Source organism: Octodon degus, unplaced genomic scaffold (assembly GCF_000260255.1).
Source record: "Octodon degus isolate 3935 unplaced genomic scaffold, OctDeg1.0 scaffold00072, whole genome shotgun sequence".
In the NCBI taxonomy this organism is placed as follows: domain Eukaryota; kingdom Metazoa; phylum Chordata; class Mammalia; order Rodentia; family Octodontidae; genus Octodon; species Octodon degus.
This window is the reverse complement of record NW_004524648.1, coordinates 6780919-6798700: the sequence shown is the minus strand read 5'-3', so window position 1 is coordinate 6798700 and position 17782 is coordinate 6780919. Positions and strand designations below refer to the sequence as shown.

At 47.4% G+C, this 17782-nt stretch overlaps 1 protein-coding gene across 1 annotated transcript; it reads left to right on the top strand.

The window, feature by feature from the left end:
* Positions 1-11363: 11363 nt before the first annotated feature.
* On the top strand, positions 11364-17354 carry LOC111817839 (galectin-9-like). Its single transcript, XM_023719847.1, has 5 exons — positions 11364-11375; positions 14931-15016; positions 15149-15311; positions 16402-16434; positions 17208-17354. Exons 1-5 carry the CDS (start codon positions 11364-11366, stop codon positions 17352-17354), a joined length of 441 nt encoding a protein of 146 aa, XP_023575615.1.
* Positions 17355-17782: the final 428 nt, after the last annotated feature.

Sequence of the window (17782 nt, the reverse complement as noted above, 5' to 3'; positions counted from 1 at the left end):
AGCAGAAAACGTCCCACTTATGGGGAAACGATCTGGCATTCAGCTAACCAAAGCATATAGAACTCCAAATAACATCAACCCAATTAAAAACACAGTCAGACATATAACAATCACAATCCCAGAAATTCAGCACAGGAACAGTGTACTAAAAGCTGCTAGAGAAAAGAAAGAGATCCATTTAAAGGAAAACCCCATCAGAATAACAGCAGGTTTCTCTTCACAAACCATGAAGCCAAGAAGAGCATGGAGCAAAGTAATACAAGTCTTGCAAGAAAACAAATTCCAACCTGGACTGATATACCCTGAAAACTCTCTTTCGAGTATAATGGAGAAGTGAAATGCTTCCATGGCAAAGAACAACTTAAGAATTTCATGATGACAAAGCCAAGTCTACACGGACTACTACACGATGTTCTAGAGAGGCAGAAAACTCCATGAATGAGAATGGAAAGAACCCACCAAATAGGGCAAACAATGAAACACAGGAGAATAAGAAGTATACAAAAGTAGTCTTTCAGTTATTCTTTTGTGTACAGCAGCAAAATATTTCCATCACTACATTGTACAAATGGACTTCTCCTGCACCCTCTGGGTCATGATTCCATCTGGGTCTACCGGGTGGATTTCAGGGAAATAGCAGTAGCTCAGTCCCACAAGTGACACGTGGCCACCAGTAAGTGTCATGGACTTATCCATGTCCACAATACACTAGAACTTTGTGCGCTATCCTAGCCCCAAACTGTGAGAAGTTCTGGTCGCTTATTTGCCATTCCAGTATTTATCTTATGTTTTATTCTTTTTTTTTATTATAATTTCTTTTTTAAAATATTTATTTATTTATTTAGTGTGTGTGTGGCCAGCTCAGCCCACCAGGGGGCAGGGCTGGCAGGCATGTGGTGCTGGGGGATTGAACCGCGCTCCCTGTGCTTTGTTTAGCTTAGCTTGTTCAAAGTAGGTGCTTTAGACCACTGAGCCATCTCACCAGCCATTATGTTTTATTCTTAGTACTTCTTTATCATCATGAAAACTTTTTCTTCGTTCAATTATTTTGAAACATTTAGTTTTTAATTAATTTGTATTTAATTTTCTGAATATTGCTTAATCTTAATTTTTGTTTTAAGATTTATTCTATATCTCTGACTTACAATTTATTTAAAAGACATGGTGTGATATCTCCTCCTAGTATTAGAAACTTTAAAAAGTACATTTCCATTGACTTTATACTACTTCTTCCCTGTCTTTTATACACACCTACTCACATACACATGAATCATCTATCTATCTATCTATCTATCTATCTATCTATCTATCTATCTATCTATCTATCATCTATCTATCTATCTATGTATCTAATCTATATCTATATGAAAAAATATGTGTATAACCCGAAATAAGATTGGTTCTATTTCATAGAAATCCTTAATGACCTTTTCAATAAGGGTTCATCTAATATATTTTATATAGTCCTGCATAACTATCATTTTGAGAGCTCTTTATTGTGCATCCCAGAGCGTACCGCAACTTCTCTTGCCTTTTGAATTACTTTCTTCATTATTTCTTATATGCTAAGTCTGGAGGTAGTAGAATATTTCAAGTTTGTATAACTGGAAAATATTGTACTTTTAGCTTTCAAAGGTATGTTTGCTAAGTATAAGATGCAGAGAGGATAGCTTTCTTTTTGTTCCCTTTTTTTTGGAGGGGGGCTGGCCTAGAATGTCTTCAGGGCATGTTTGGCTCACTGGAGTTGTGGGGGTCGAACCACAGCAACCTGAGGCTGACTGCTTTTTTTTTCCCCATAATTTTATTGATAAACAAATAGCAATGAGACAGGTTCAAACCAAATTGGTAGGACAGTTTCAATAACTAACACACTGCATACATTCTTCCTAGTGGTTAATTGCTGTACAAGATGTGGACATGATATCCTATTTACAAACACCATTCGAACAAATCCCTCTATTCATTAAGAGAATGTAACTATATATCTATCCTAGCCACTTTGAATACATGAATACAAAATGGACATTCATCTGTATACCCTTTTTTTTTTGTTATTTTGGTATGATTTTATTTAAATGCTTGTGCAAAAGGCTCATTTTGCTTGGAAATGTGGTGTAATAAGTGCAACTAAATTTGGAAATTTTAAATCTTTGAATATTTATTTCCTACCCCTTTCTACTTTGAGAATTCTAATCGTATGAATATAAGTTTCTTGATTTTGAAAAAGAGTGAACTATTATATGACTAATCTGTGATTTCTTTCTTCTTCATATTTATTTTGGACAGGTTTTATTGTTATATTCATTTAAGTTTGTAAATAACTTATTTACAGTTTACAATCTATTACTCTCATGTGATGTATTCATTTCAGAAATATTTCTCTGAAAACCACTCTTCTACATCTTTTATCTTTCACATTTCATTATTTGTCTACAATTTTTAATATGACATGTAGTTACTGATTTTCAATAAATTTAATGAGAGAAAAGGAAGACTGTTTTGTATACAAAGCTATGATACCTACTAGGATTGCCCATTCTTGCTTCATTTGACACTTGCTGAGCTTGAAAGATATACATATCAATAAATGGTCCATTTTGCATGAGAAGTTCTTGCTTGTGAATGATGCAAATTCAGGAGATGGGGAGCTTTTGATTTACCCAAGATAAATCAAATCATGTGCTCCCACAAATCCTTGTGTGAGAAGTTCCCAGCAGCAGCTCCAGTGGTATAATTGATTAGTGGGCAGTACTTATACTGAAAAAGTACCAGGAGCTTTAAACAGAATAACCCCAGGTTAAAATGGTTCCAGTGTACATCAAAACAGGAAATGTTTAGGGCACCTTCCAGAGTCCAGTTCTGATTCACATGTATCAGAGAGACAGTCATTTCAGGTGATTCCTGTCTCAGGTGGCATATTGTTCATCTGCATAACTTCATTTTTCAACAGTAGTAGGGCAAATACCAGCGTGGATGGGACACCTTGACATAGAGATCAAAGTGAAGGGACCAAGTCTGAACCCAACTACAGACCTAGTGGGAATGCCTGAGAATTCAGCAGTGCAAAGTGTCCTGTGCATTGTTGGGTATCTGCACCTGATAAAGCGACCTGGACTTGTACAATCCCCTCCATTCCTGAGGCCTCTTCTAGGGGCAGGAAGAGCTGTGGGTGACAACATTAGGAAGCTCCCCTGAGCATGTGTTGTGGGGCATAAAGCTGCCTGAATGGCACTGGAAGAGGCTGGGGAGCTTTGGGTGTCCCTGGAGAGGTAGCCACTGATGGGGTTTTGGAGTCCCTTGGGGAGGTTCGAGCTGGTTTGTTGGGCTGAGGGTGATGAGGAGGAGGTTGAGGTAACCTCGCAGTGTGGCATCTTTTATTAAACAGTCCAGAGGGACCCATACCCCCTCACCCTAGGGATGGGTGGGTGGAGAGAGGGACTCACGCCAGTAATTCCAACACTGTGGAGGCTGAAACAGGAAGAACCATAGTGCAAGTCCAGCCTGGGCAAGGTGGTTACTTAGCAAGATCCTGATTCCAAATGAAAACCAGAATGGGCTGGGATGTGGATTGGAGCAAAGTATCTGTGGTTGTCAGAGGATGCTCTGTCCTGAGTGTGGCCATGCTCCTCCCACAGAGGCCCAGAACCTAAGAGACAGCCAGACACTTTCAACTGAAAATGAAAAAGATTTTCAGGATTGTAAAGAGAAACATATTACCACTTGCTGACAATGATAACGACCATCCATAACAAAGGTGAATGGCCTCAGACACCTGAGGTGGACCCTCCCACCTCAGAGGGCCAGACTGGAAGGAGCGCCAACATTCTCCTGACAAGCCTCAGCAGAGAGGTGGACTGGCTCCCCATCAGGGCTTCTAGAGACGCTAAGTCCCTGGGATCCCTGACCCAAGTTAGGCCCATCCTTATGGACAGAAGGGGAGACTGACCACTTCCGATGGTGTCACACTAGGGAGCCCAGTCAGGGATTTCCATCTGGGGGGATGAATGTTAGGAAGTCTGCATGATTGTGTGAATGAATATTCACATACCTGGCATAATGATGATTCACTTTCTGCAATAGGAGGCTGATCAGGCCTGGGTTTATACATGTACACCTTAGCCTAGATGCACCTAAATTCCCAAGTAGGATGTGGCAATTGGGCATCTGAGTGGTCACCTCAGGGTCCTCCCACCCTTGTCTGCTGTGACACTGTACATAGGGTGGGAATATGGGACCCACAAAGAGCAAACCAGCTGTCTTTGATGTATGATTAAGAAGCTCAGAAAGGGTTTTAATGGTGATTATGACATGAAAATGAAACTGTCAAAATTCCGGACCCTCTTTGAGGTAGACTTGCCCTGACTTGATGTTGGGTGGCCACCAGAGATAAGTCTAGACTCTTCTCTATTTGAAGCAATTTGGCAAGTTGTGACCAGTGTGCCCAGCCACTCTGACCAGCTCCCATATATAGACTCTTGGTCAGAGATTGCCCAGATTTCCCCGTCATGGGTGTGATTCTGTGAAGGAATGAAGGTAGTGTCAGGTCTTCATTGTCTGAGATCCAGGGAGTCCAACAAAGAATCCCAATAAAATAATATATCAGGGCAACTGTTATAAAGGGGTGTTCTCTTCACCTTACTCCTTGCCTCCATCTATGCCACTGCTGCTGGTCCTTTCAGATAGTCTACCCCCTTCGGACACCCCGCCTCAATGATCCTCTCCCCCAGATTCAAAGGCAAATGACCTCCTTGCCTGCTGGCTGCTCTGTGCACAACCACTAACTCTGCAGATGCCCCTCCAGGAGGTTAGAGGCCCTGCCCAAGTGGAGGCTGAGGGATCTGTCCAGCCAGGCTGGCTGACCCTTTCCTGTCAGCCCTTTGACATCTCTGACCATTGAAGCTGGAAGCATCACACCCTAAGTTATTCAGAGAAGCCTGAGGCTCTCATCGACCTCAGGGACTCCATCATTCAGATCCACCAGCCCAGTTGGGATGACTGCCACCAGCTCCTTCACACTCTTTCCAGTACTAAGGAGAGCACATAATCCTGACAGAAACTCAAAAATAACTTCAAACATAGGCCCCCACTGGAGTTCTGGACCCCGAGGCCTGAACAGAGGATGTGGCTCCTGATTAAAGGCCAAAATGGGACTTCTATACAAAAGGCAGAAGAAAGCTCCTCACTGAGTACTGAGAGGTGCTCCTCAGAGGCATTTGGGAGGGAGCAAATAAGCCTGCCAGCATGTCTAAGGTTGTTGCTGTCACCCAAAAGCCTACCAAGTCCCCAGCAGACTTCTATGAGAGGTTTTGTAAAGGGTTTCACCTGTACTCCCCCTTCAAATGAGAGGCCACACAAAATCAACATATACTCAATGTTGCTTTTGTGGGACAGTCAGCATCTGGCATTTGCTGAACATTTCAGAAACTGGGGGACTTTTCCAGAATCAATGAGACACAACTATTGGAAGTAGCCAAAAGGCCTTCTGTGAATCAGGATAGAGTTTGAAAGAGGAGCCAACAGGCAGATGAAAACAGTGTCCCTTTTGGCTACCACAGTAGGAAGGTCTGACCCCATCCAAGAACCTGTCCCAGTATGAAAGTGTGTATGTGGGGGAGCAAGACACTCCCCTCTATGAAAGGATCAATGTGCTTGCTGCAAACAAACAATACACTGGAAAAACGTGTGCCCACTCTACCAAAGAAACATAGAGGATTGTCTGGACCCCTACCCCTGATAACCGAGATATCACCTGGAGCTAGAAGGTAGATACCTACTCAGATAGGGGGGAGCCAAATCAGAATAGGAGAGATGGGGCTCCCTGAAACTTAGCCTCCATGAGCCTATGGTCATGATATCAATAAGGAGTGAACAAATGACTTTTGTGGTAGACACGGGAGCACCACATTCTATTGTGACAACCCTGATAATGCCCTTTGAAAAGAGAAAATACCATCAGAGGGACCATGGGATTTAGACAGCTCACTCGTTCTGTAAGCCATGACCTTACCAACTGGCGGGGAGTGCATAAATTAGTTTGCCAGTTCCCATATCTATCTGAGTGCCCTATTCCCTTTCTTGGAAGAAACTTGTTGATTAAACCTGGAGCCCAGATAACTTTCATACCTGAGGGGCTTAACTAGCCTGTCCCTTGGGACCCATGAAAACCTAATCCTATTAGTCTCATTCCCTAGAGAAGAAGAATAGAAATTGCATATGGTAGATAAAAATGAACAGAACCCTCCACTGATGTTGGATGCATATCCAGGGGTAATGACTAAAACGTCCCTGCCCTGACTGGCTAAAAATCAGGCCCTCATACTGGTGGAACAACCCCACTAGGCTGAGACAATATGCCATACCTAGGGAAGCACAGATCAGAATCATGGAACACATCAACTGACTGGGAGCTCAAAAGAGTGGCCATTGTACATGGTTGGGGACACCAAAAAAAGACAGGGTGACATCAGAAGGTGAAATCAATTGACATATCAGATGGCTAGAGAGACTGCATGCCATAGTGGGTCACCTCTATGCTTAGGATACCCCAAATTGCTCCTGACATGTGACTGGCCTGAGGAACCACCACAATGCACCCCAAAAGAAAAGTAATGGGTTCCAAATGAAGGAGCTCACAAAGGTGCAGGAATGCAGTGGTGCCTACTAGACTAGAGGACTCTCATTCCTTGAAGTGTGGCCTTCTTTTTTGTCCAACACCATCATAGCTTCATGCTCTTGAGGAAAACACTCTAGAGATGCTTCTAGGTCGATATTACTGTATACCCAGCAGTCATCTTTCTGCATCATAAGGGTTAATTGATGTCAAACCTGTGCCTGAAATAATCCCCTCCAACACCCTTGGCCCATTCCAGGAATACAACATCCCGGAACCCCACCCTCTGAGGAATTAGAGGTTGATTTCACAGAAATCACACCTTGCCTAAGATATAAGAGCCTGCTGGTCTTTGCACTTACTCAGGCTGGGTAGAAGTTGTATCTACTCTAGTGGAAAAAAGCAGAAGAAGTGGCTACAGTTCTGCTGCAGGAGACCATCTCTCAATATGGACTGCCCTTCAGCATCAGAAGGGACAATGGACTGGCCTTTGTGGCAGAGATTACTCAGCTTCTCACAGACCTTCTCATGACCCAATGGAATCTTCATACAGATCACAAAGGTCGTGGAAGGTGGAGGGCATGCATCACACCCTGACGACCACTCAGGCTAATCTTGATCAGGAGATTCACATGGCCTGGACTGATATGCTGTCCCTGGCCCTGTTGCATGTCTGCAACATGCTGGGACCCTCAGGCCACTCCCTTATGATATACTGTTGTGGAGGCCCCCCTCTCATAATCAGAGGCTTCAGGAATGTCAGCCATCCAGGGACACCAGCCTGGCTCCTGAGATATAGGCAATAGGAAAGGTATTTTCTCACATTCACAAGGCTGACCTAGAGAGAATTCCAATCTTCTCAGGCAGCCTGGCAAACCCACTTATGTCAGGAGACTCAGTCTGGGTCAAAGATTGGAAAAAAGAACCCCTTCAGCCCATATGTACAGGGCCTTATACTGTTGTACTTGTCACCCCAACTGCTATTAAAGTTGCAAGTAGTGCCTCTTGGCAATACCATTTGTCTTACTCTTCTCTTATTGCTGGGACAAATACCCAACACTCAAAATGAGGGAAGGAAAGGTTTATTTAGCTCACAATTATTGGAAGTTTCATAGTTCAAAATAGCCTGAATTACATAGCAAGATCTTGGAGCCTTATTTGCTCAGGAGAGAGGGTCCATGCCTCTGTCTTCTCCAAACATCTCCTCTCTGTGCAAGGCGGCTTCAATCACAGAAAGTGCAGCCCCGCTCTGCAGGGTCTGGAGGAGAAGTTGGGGTGCCTCTCTGTCCAGGATGATGGGCTCTACACTTTTAAGAGAGGATGCAGGCCTGGGGAGAGGCAGAGCTCATGCTGCCAGTTTAATGGTTTGGTTCCCACCTCTCTGGCTCCACCCTTCGAGCCCTACCCTGGTCCACTGGCCCTGCCCCTCAAGCCACTCTTACTGCTCCTTGAGCTGGGTCTGTCCCATGACTTACATGAGGCTTTGGGGGAATAACTAGACACAAACCATAACAACATTCGAGGCTGAAAGAGGCTTACCCCAAGGACCCTTCAGTCATCCAGACTGCTCATACTTACCCTCAGACCCCCTGAAGACACGACTCTGATGGGAACTACTAAGACACAGCATGACCTCATAGATAGCACTGAGAGACAATCACCCTGCGCTAGTCATCCTAGAGGCGGACTAGTCTACACATGGCAGAAGCCTGAGGATGCTATTCACAGGAGAACTCCTCCCATTTTATAAGAGACTCGTTGCAATGCACTGTCATTCTTAGTACCTCTCTGTCCTTGGACTGGTGGCTTTTCTCTTTGCCACAGGCCTTGCAGGAGTGGCCAGGAGGGTCTGGTCTTTAAATGAAAGGTGCATCATGGCTTAGACATTAATTTTATGGATGGGTTGTTTCATTGGTATCATCTGCCTCACACCTTGACAAGAATGTTTGTCTTTATTCTTGTCTGCTTATTCCAGCTACCTGGCCAAGGCTTCCCCTTGCTCCCTGGATACATACCTAAGACCACGACTTTCATTCATTTCTTGATCAACCAATCATGAACTGGCCAGGGACAGGTGGCTTTGCATATATGCCTTTGCTTACTTCCACTGACGCTACCCTGGCCCCTCTTAGGGTTTGTTCACTAGCCAATACCTCACACAACCTCCAAGTTGATATCAACCATGCCCTGGGTTTTTTTATTTTTTTTTTCAGTATCAGGGATTGAACTCAGGACCTTGCACTTTCCAGGCAAGCACTTATTCTACAGAGCTATCTCCCCAGTCCAACCATGCCCTGTCAAAACCATTTATTTTTCCAAAACTTGAGAAAAGTCTTTCCTTAAAGCAAGCAAGGCTGAAAAATTAGTATACCCCTGTGCTATGTGAGGTCTTATCTTTGGAGGTGTTAATATAGATCCTCAGGCCATACTTTGGATTTGGTAGGCCTGCATTCTAGGGATCTTCTTGAGACACTTAAATCTCAAAAACTACAATTTCACACAGATCCTTCAACCACCACCACCACCCCTGACCTCTTTTCTGTTTTTTCATTACAGGGCACCTTCTACTGGGCTGTGCAACAGTAGACACCCAACCCTTCCTCTTAAAGCACTTCAATTTTTGTAATGGATGACTGAATCTCTACATTGCCATGCACCAGTGGTCACCCTTTGGAGTGGGTTGTTTCACGGTCCTACCTTTTGGAGTGTCCTCATAGAAGTGACACCCGCTACCCAATATTAGCCAATCTCAGGAATGGCTCCTACTAAATACAGAAAGGCTCTTCCTTTTTTGGGAAAGTAAAACTCAGATTACCACCTAGATTAAATACTAGAGACAGGTGTCCTGCCTTGACTGGGACCCACATTGGCCGTAGTGGTTGGGGCCTGGCAAGGACAGCAAAAGCTCTAACCTTCTTCCCTATATACCCAGTTGTTTTTGCCTGAGTAACCTGGGTGTTTCTCCTCTGTGGCCCTTCTGCTTACCTCTGCAGCCCTGCTAACTGGACTGGGACCACGACCCTGGTTTACCTGAGCCTAAAGATGGATATTGTGCAAGGGAAACAAGAATTCCCAGTCCCCATGCTAATGTCAGCCTAACACCATCAGGCTCCTGTACTCCTCCCCATGCCAGTGGGGCTAGACATAACTACTATGACAGGGACAGGGATTGCTGGGCTCATCACTGCCATCGATTCTTACAAATCCCTGTCCTGAGAACTCTCTCAAAGTTCAACTGAAATTTCCAAGGCCCTTTTCACATCACAAAGTGGGTTAGACTTCCTGGCAGCTGTAGCTCTTCAGAACCAAAGAGGGCTAGCCTCTACTCTCATCCTGGCAGCAGAAAAGGGGAGCTTGTGCCTCTTCCTGGAGGCGAGCAGCTTCTATGCAAACCAGTGTGGAATAGTTTTTTGGGGGGAGTGCACAGAGAGGCTACAAATGCAAGCCAATAAATTAAAGGAACTGGCTAGCTCTAACTGGCGGTTCTCCTGGATGCGCTGGAGGCCACAGCCTCTTCCCTTGGTTGGCCCCGTGGTCAGAACCCTCCTTATCATGCTCTTTGGGTTGCTGCTTGTATTCCTCCAGAGCCAGGTACAGGCCCTCACGAGACAATGTGCATTAAGTGCTGGTGCAGATTCATCCCAACATCAGCCCCCAGAAGTAAGTGATGCCCTGTGATAGGTTATACTAGGAGGATCCAAGGGGGGAAGTGTAGAGGAGCTTTTGTGACCAAAAGGTTTCAAAACCCAAATCTGTCGGCGGTCTGCGGTGCTCTTCCACTTCTGTACCCAGGCTTGCTGGCCACAGGATGGAACAGCAGTGCAAGCTACACCTCGCCTCTTTTTTTTTTTTCCAGTTTGTTCTCATACTAGTGAAGCTCCACTCTCTTGCAAAAGACCCCTGCCTACCTGATAAACAGCATCAAAGTAACTTGCAATACTAGCTCCATGATCAGGCTTTGGGGTAGGCAGCTCCTCTGAGCCCACCCTCCACTTCTCCATCTGCTGTTCCCTTTCTTCATTGCTATTAGACCTAAAATTGCTGTAACAGCTGATGTCATTCTGGACTTTGCTGTACTGGGTGATGCCAATTACTGTGTTACTGCTCACCCCTTAGGGGAGGCATGTAAGCCTAATTACTAGAATTTTATCTCAAGACCTGGTCTGCTCCAGACACCCCTACAGCCATAATTCTGATGCCTTTATTTTTTCCTGCTAACTTCTTTGACAAACCAATTCCCCTCTGACTGTATATTAATTTCTGTCTAATGTAGCTACTATTACCATTTTGGATCTATATGGACTAAGGGTTGGTCTCTGGGTGACACACAGCAGGAAGATAAAAGGAAGTCCTTAGGCTGAGACTGATCACATTCCTCCATCCCTCTAAGCCCTACCCACTGCCACCACCCCAGATCTTATCTTTCTTAAGGAGCCTCAACACTGATTTCCATAATGGTTGCACCAGTCTACATTCCCACCAGCAGTGGAGAAGAGTTCCTTTTCCCCCACAGTCTCTCCAACATTTGTTGTTGGTTGATTTCTTTATGATAGCCATTCTTTGTGGGGTGAGATCAGATCTTATCTTTCTCTCCACACCCAGTCCCTTTGCTTTTGGCCTTTTCCCCCTTGAAGGACTGCCAAATGTGTTGGTATATATTTCCTTGTAAAGTCCAGCTCTGAGCAGAGACAGCTGAGCTGGTGTGAAAGGCAGTGGAGGCCACACAGGTAGATTAGAGATTGATTGCTGCAAAATGCCACTCAAGGTGAGTGTGGAGCTGGCCAGGCATGAGCTGGCTGCACAGTCAGGGGAAGCCACTGAGGGTCTCAGAGTGAAGGGCTGCATGGAGGGGCTGGAGGAAGGGGAGGCCAAGAGACCCTCCCAGGAGGGCGGAAATGCCAGAGGAGCTCATGTAGTGCTGATCCTGCTCCATGGCCTCTCAGCCCTGGCCCTAGAATGACCTACACATGTTAAGGTTTATTAGCTCACAGTTTCTAGAGGTTTCAATCCATCATTGGCTGGCTCTAAGGCAGGGTGAACTGGCAGGGGAGCATCACAGAGGAAAACAGTTCCTGGCCCCCATGAGGTAGCAACAGCAACAGAGCGCCTTAATAGCCCCAACGTGCGGGACTGGGGGGCTTTGTCACTCAAGTCCTGGACCTGGCTGTCCATGTCTGAACCCGCCGTCTGCTCGGTATTTTGTCTGTCCTTCCACTGTCTCTTGTCCTATGATACCTCACAGGCATGTAGAGTGGGGGCATCACTGCTAACTGGTTCCTGAGGAGAGAATTCCAGCTCTCAGCTCTATTTTCACAACTCTGATCAAAACCCTACCAGGTTCTTCTGCTTTCCCTGTTTTTGCTAAAGACCAAAGTTAAACTCAGAATGACCCACTTTGACTGTTAGGATGAATAGCAAGGTAGGGCCACTGTCTTGTAGGGCTGGAACCTATGCAACTGTCCCCTTGAATCCTGAACAACAGTTTGTGCTGTCTTCAACTATGTCATTTTCTTTCCAACTCATTTAAAATTATATTATTGGAATTATTTTAATAATTTATAATCATTTATAATTGGCATTATTTATAATGTAAAAATAACTGGGATTATTTCAGTCATACCAGACCAAAAAACACCCAGGAATTTGACAGACAAGACAGTTCCCTAGCCCCTGTCCTCATCCACAGCCCAGCCCAGGCCAGCAGAGGTTCCTTCAGGCTGTGGAGACCAGCTTTCAAACCTGCAAGGCAATCAGAAGTTTGCATGATATCACGGTAAATTGAAAAAGCAACAGAGATTGTGGTTTGGCCCATTTACCCAGGCTCTGGGCACCAGGACATGCCATAAAGTGGGGCTATCAAATAGCCTTGTGGCAACATCTGGAACAACCTCTGCCTGCCCTCCTGGGTGAAGGCAAATTGGTCCTGACTGCCAGCGTCAGTATGAGATTTCACAGTCATTGACTAGGACCTGTCTAGTGTCTACACAGGCCATAGCAAAGGGCTTGTGCCAGTCATCTGCTTTTTCCAATTTCAAGCCTGGGCGTTCCATTTCTTTATGACCTCCAGGTAGTCGGTACTGGTGCTTGGTATGGATATCCTCAGACTTCAGCTTTTACCATAACAATTGGCAAGTGGAGTTCCCGGGTGAGGTGCTGAGTGGGCACCAGGCAGTCTGCCTACCCCCAGGATACACTTAGCCACTGGGGACATGCAAGCATCAGAAGGGCAGGGAGCCCTGGACAGCCTGGAGCTCTCACTGCCCAAGCGCTGGGGACTGGCCCAGCTCTGGCAACACTGAGAGTAGAGTGGGCTCTCACAGGTTTTCTGTCATTGGAGGATCCAGTGGCTGGTCCAGTGCTACCAGAGGTGCACTCTGTTTTATCACAGCGGAGCTCCACCTGAGCATCAGCCTCTTATTTGGCTCCGCATCCCCGGGCAGTACAAACTTGAGTGTCAATGTTTTACAGCTGCCTTCGGGCTGCAGCTGAAACCCAGTTCCCCACACCTGCTCCCAGTCATTTGCTCCCTGCACCACACTGGGAGTGCCTGTTTCTCTAGTGGGACTCTCTCTTTCACTTACGTGTGGCTAAGCCTGAAGCCATCAGGTGTGTCCATGTCTTCCGCCATCTGACCTGTGTGGACCCATAGCGGGTCCTTGGGGTGTTGGCTTCCGCTTGGCCTAGGACCACCCACCTTTTGTTTTGCTCATCTCCCCAGTCCCTTGAATCCTTGGCTGTGTAGAAGGGATAGAACTGGGCAGTCCTTCAGGCCCACCTCCTCAGCTAGAGCTCTTCTAATGCTACCTTCTGGTGAATAGCAGGCATGCAGCAATACAGGGGACTCTCCCAGAAATGGGAACTTGAGCTTAGGGATGAGGTCCTATTTCCTGCTTCCATATATTACCTGGCTCTCATGGAGCCAGCTGCTGTTTTGTTCTCCTCAGTTCAGTGCACTGGGATGGGGTTCCTGGCACAGCCAGTGTGTCCTAACATTGCCAACATGTCCTCACACCTTTGCTGTCCACATCCTGTAGTTGGACCATCTGTGGAATGGGCTGTCAGGTGTTAGAGCCCTGGCCAGGTGTTGGCAGGAGATGGGGGGCAGTGACTGGGTCATCTAGCTCCCACTGCCTGTGCGTCTGTGCACCCCTACCTGCCTCCTGCTGGTTGCCTTGGGGCTCTTCCCTATTTCATCACCTGGGACCGGCAGGACTGTCATTGTCCAGCAATCAGCTTGGGGCCTATGCCTGAGGAATTTTCTTAGGCTTCTATTTCTTGGGAGATTTTTGGATTTTTCCCTGGGGTTGGCCCTCAAGCTCTTCTCATCAAGGTTGGCTTTCCAAGCTGCTCTAAAGGTGACTACAGTTATCAAAGTCAGGACTGGGGGAGGCGTGTTGGCACTTCATCTCTGGGGCTCTTGTTCACCATCACGTGGGGGAGGGACACTCATTTTTTCCTGTTGACCCTGTTTGTTTTGCCCACTAGGCGACCTGTCAGGGTTCACAGGCTGAACTATTAAATATGTGAATGAGGTCCCAAGGAAAGCAAGCAGAGGTGGGCATCAGCAGTGCAGCAGTAGCAGGCAGTTGAGCAGAGCTAGATCCACCTGCATCTCTGTTGGTTAAGTCTCATACAGGCTATCATCACATGTTTACATTCCTGAAGAGTGTCCTAAGCACCCATGTGTGTTTACCTGTGCTATGTGTGGAAGTGCACCGACATAGCCCGAGCTTTGGGCACTTTACAGCCCTACTCCACTGTGTGTGAGGTCAGAACGCTCAGACACTGAATTTCCCATTCTCTTTTCCAGCAGATCGTAGGCCGGAACTCAAAACCTATGAAAATAGTATCTGGGGAACAGGTGGAGATTTTGTTTCCTATTCCAGTGTCAATAGAAGTGGCAGCTCAGGGGACTCTTCTGACTTACAGAATTAAAGACAGTCCACTGTCAAGCAGATAGGCATTTTATAGGATTGATATATATTAATAATATTAGACAGGCACTTTTAATACCTAAGTGGTCCCCTGTGTGTGACCTAATTATAGGGCCTGTGCTTATCACCCCAGAATGCTTTAGTGTCCAGACAAAGTTCTTTTCATGACAGTGAAGGCTGCCTGCTTTGGAAACACAAAGCTTTCCCTTGGTTTTTGAACAGTGAAGTAAGTTAGGATGTGCTGGCTTCACAGGAAAGACATCTTGCTCTTAGGCAAGGCTTCAGACTTTGCTGACAGTCCAAGCCCATGACCATCGGTGCAGAGTTCCCTGCTGCAGTGGTGGCCCTCTGTGGTCACTGGCTGACCTGTCTCCCTCTCCCAACAGCTCCCTTTCCATACTTCCATCTCAGATGGGCTGTACCCATCCAGGGTCATCACTGTGTCTGGCACTGTCCTGCAAAATGCTAAGAGGTAAGTCAGGACCTCCAGGGGTCTCAGGGAGGAGAGAGCCATGACTTGGTTCCAGGGAGGTGGGTAATGAGTGGGAAGGGGATCACCTGACTTCAGGGGACAGAGAAGGCCCATGTGATGTGCCCACCCCAGTTTCTACATCGACTTGTGCACGGAGAGTGACATCGCCTTCCGTTTCACCCCTCGATTGGATGAGAACACTGTGGTCTGGAACACTGAGATCCAGGGCGTCTGGGGGACAGAGGAGCGAGATCTGCCCTTTGGCATGCCCTTCAGACGTGAACACAGCTTCACGGTGAGATGCTGAGCCTGAGCGTGGGCACTTGGCTGGGTGCAAAGATAGTAGGGCTGAGGCTCCCTGGGGATTGCTTCAATGGGTGGGGCTGATGCCTGTGATAGGAGGGCTGGGCCCCAAGGGAGAGAGAATGGGACACAGGCTCCTCTTATTTTATGATGGTTTCCAGGTTGGCACAGGTTAGCATCTAACTTTTATAGATGAGCAAACCAAATAACAAGATAATTTACTTGCTGGGATCACACAGCCCATTTCTGCCAAATCGTACCCATGAATGAAGTGCCAGTTGTTTATCTGCTTGTTCACCCAGCAGTCATTTATCCACTCTTTGATTGTGTCTACGTGGTCTAGGAGATGCCTGGTGTGCAAGGAGGCAGGTGGGAAAAGAGAGAGCAGGGCCAAGCTGTGGGGCTGCATCTAGGTGGGGAGGAGCAAGGAGACCAAGGCAGGAGCCCATCAGCACAGGTAGAGATCCTGCTCAGTGAAGGCAAAGAGGAACTGGGCACAGGGATGACCACTGAGGGCTGACGTGCAGAGGAGGATACAGAGCTGCACTGCAGGATGCAGAGTGGGGGTGAGACGTGTGGCTGTGGCTGCAGCCTGGTCACCTTGAGCAGGCTTTCTCCACCCTGACCACACACTGGGATCTCGCAGAGCTTACAAAGGGTAAAGCCAGGTGCAGAGGGACATCCATGTGTAATAGTAACACATGGCACAGGAGGGTCCCAACAATTTTAGCCTAGTTTGGCAATTTAGTGACTTAGCTTGTCAAATAAAAAGTACAAAAAGGGGAGCACTGTGCCAAGGCCCTGGGTTCCTTTCTACTAGCACAAAAAAGAAACAAAAGTGAAAGAAAGAAAGGAAAGTAAGGGAAGGGAAATGAAAAGGCAGGACAGAATAGGAAAGGAAAAATTACAAAGGAAAGGAAAGAAAAAGAAAGTGAAGGGAAGGGAAGGGAAAGAAGGGAAGGGAAGGGAAGGGAAGGGAAGGGAAGGGAAGGGAAGGGAAGGGAAGGAAAGGAAAGGAAAGAAAACAAGAAAACAAGAAAGGAGAGCAGGTCCATGATCCTGTCCTCCCTTCCACCCTCTAGCAAGCCACCGAGACTGTCCCCCTGGGCATCCGCGTAGGCAGAAGCTGTGTCCTGGAGGCCAGCACTCTGCATCTGGGTGGGAAATGCCTGCTGGAGAGCTCTGGGGCTGGGAAGGGGGCTTGGATTTTACTACAGGGAGAATCCATGAAGGAACAACAGCAGGGACCCTGCCTTTGATTGATAGGTAGCTGGTGACCTCGGGGAAGTGCCTTTCAGCCAGGGACAGTCACTGGGTATTTGAGGCTTCATTTCTTCATCTACAAATGGAGCTAAGAGTCCTGGGATCTCAGAGTTGCAGGAATGGACTGGGGTAGTCTCTGTGCACACTAGGACAGTGCCCTGCACCCGAGTGTGATGCATTTGTGCCCTGACTGCCTCCTGAGGAGGTCCAGGGCTGGAGAGGACCAATCAGGGGGCTGCTGCTGCTTCTGCACGGTGCAGGCGTGGACATGGGGATCACAGATAGACCAGACAGCACTGCTGCCCTGGTGGAATGAGGTGGTCCTTGGTTCTGTGGGAGGTGTTGGGTGGGGGCAGGGAAGGCTGACCAGAGGGGCTGGGTCCTGTGGTACCTGGCAGTGACACACAGGCAGAGATGCAGGCTGGGAGCAGCACCGAGGGCCTGGAACCATGGGTGCTGGGGGCCCAGAGAGGAGACCACAGGGTGTTTAGGGATGAATGGGTCCTTCAGTTAGGGAGCTGGAGGGGCTGCTTGGGGTAGAAAGAGGAGGGAAGGAGGGGCTCCCATCCTACAGGAGGCTGAGGACTTTCTACATGGAGTGTGAGCGCAAGGCCTCTCTGCCCAGGTGGAGATCATATGTGAAGCTGATCACTACAGTGTGAGCGTGGATGGCCAACACCTGCTGGACTACGTCCACCGCCTGAAGGACCTGCCAGCCATCGATCGCCTGACGGTGGATGGTGATCTTGAGCTTAATTCAGTGAATGTCTAGGTGGCCTCCATGGCTGGTGCACTGCCATCTACATCTCCTCCTGCTCCTCTTCCTCACTTTGTACCAGCCTCCGGAGCCCTGACCTTTGAGCAGAGGCTGCCACTCACTGTAACAGCAGGAAAAGCCCAGCTCTACTCCTCCTGCACAGTAGGGTCCCCAGCCTGCTGAAACCCCAGCAAAGGCCCACACTTCATGGGGCTCTTAATGGCCCTCCCACCCTCTGCACAACCCCACTTTGGTCCCAGGCCACAGCTGTGCACTGCAGTGACGAGGTGACCTGCACAGCCTCCCCCAGCCCAGTCCTGTGACCTTAGCCTCTCTCCTTGGCTTTGCACCTTGTTGCCCCCCAGCCCCTCTGGGAAGGCTGCTTGGTGACATCTTGCTGGCTTCTTCCAACACACTGAAACTTTCTCAGAGAGGGCTCCTCC

What these genes read in the sequence shown, in the direction of transcription:
- LOC111817839 (XM_023719847.1), top strand. An exon ending in GTCCTGCAAAATGCTAAGAG is followed by an intron (nt 15,017 to 15,148) that starts GTAAGTCAGGAC and finishes TGCCCACCCCAG; the next exon opens with TTTCTACATCGACTTGTGCA. An exon ending in CTGTCCCCCTGGGCATCCGC is followed by an intron (nt 16,435 to 17,207) that starts GTAGGCAGAAGC and finishes CTCTCTGCCCAG; the next exon opens with GTGGAGATCATATGTGAAGC.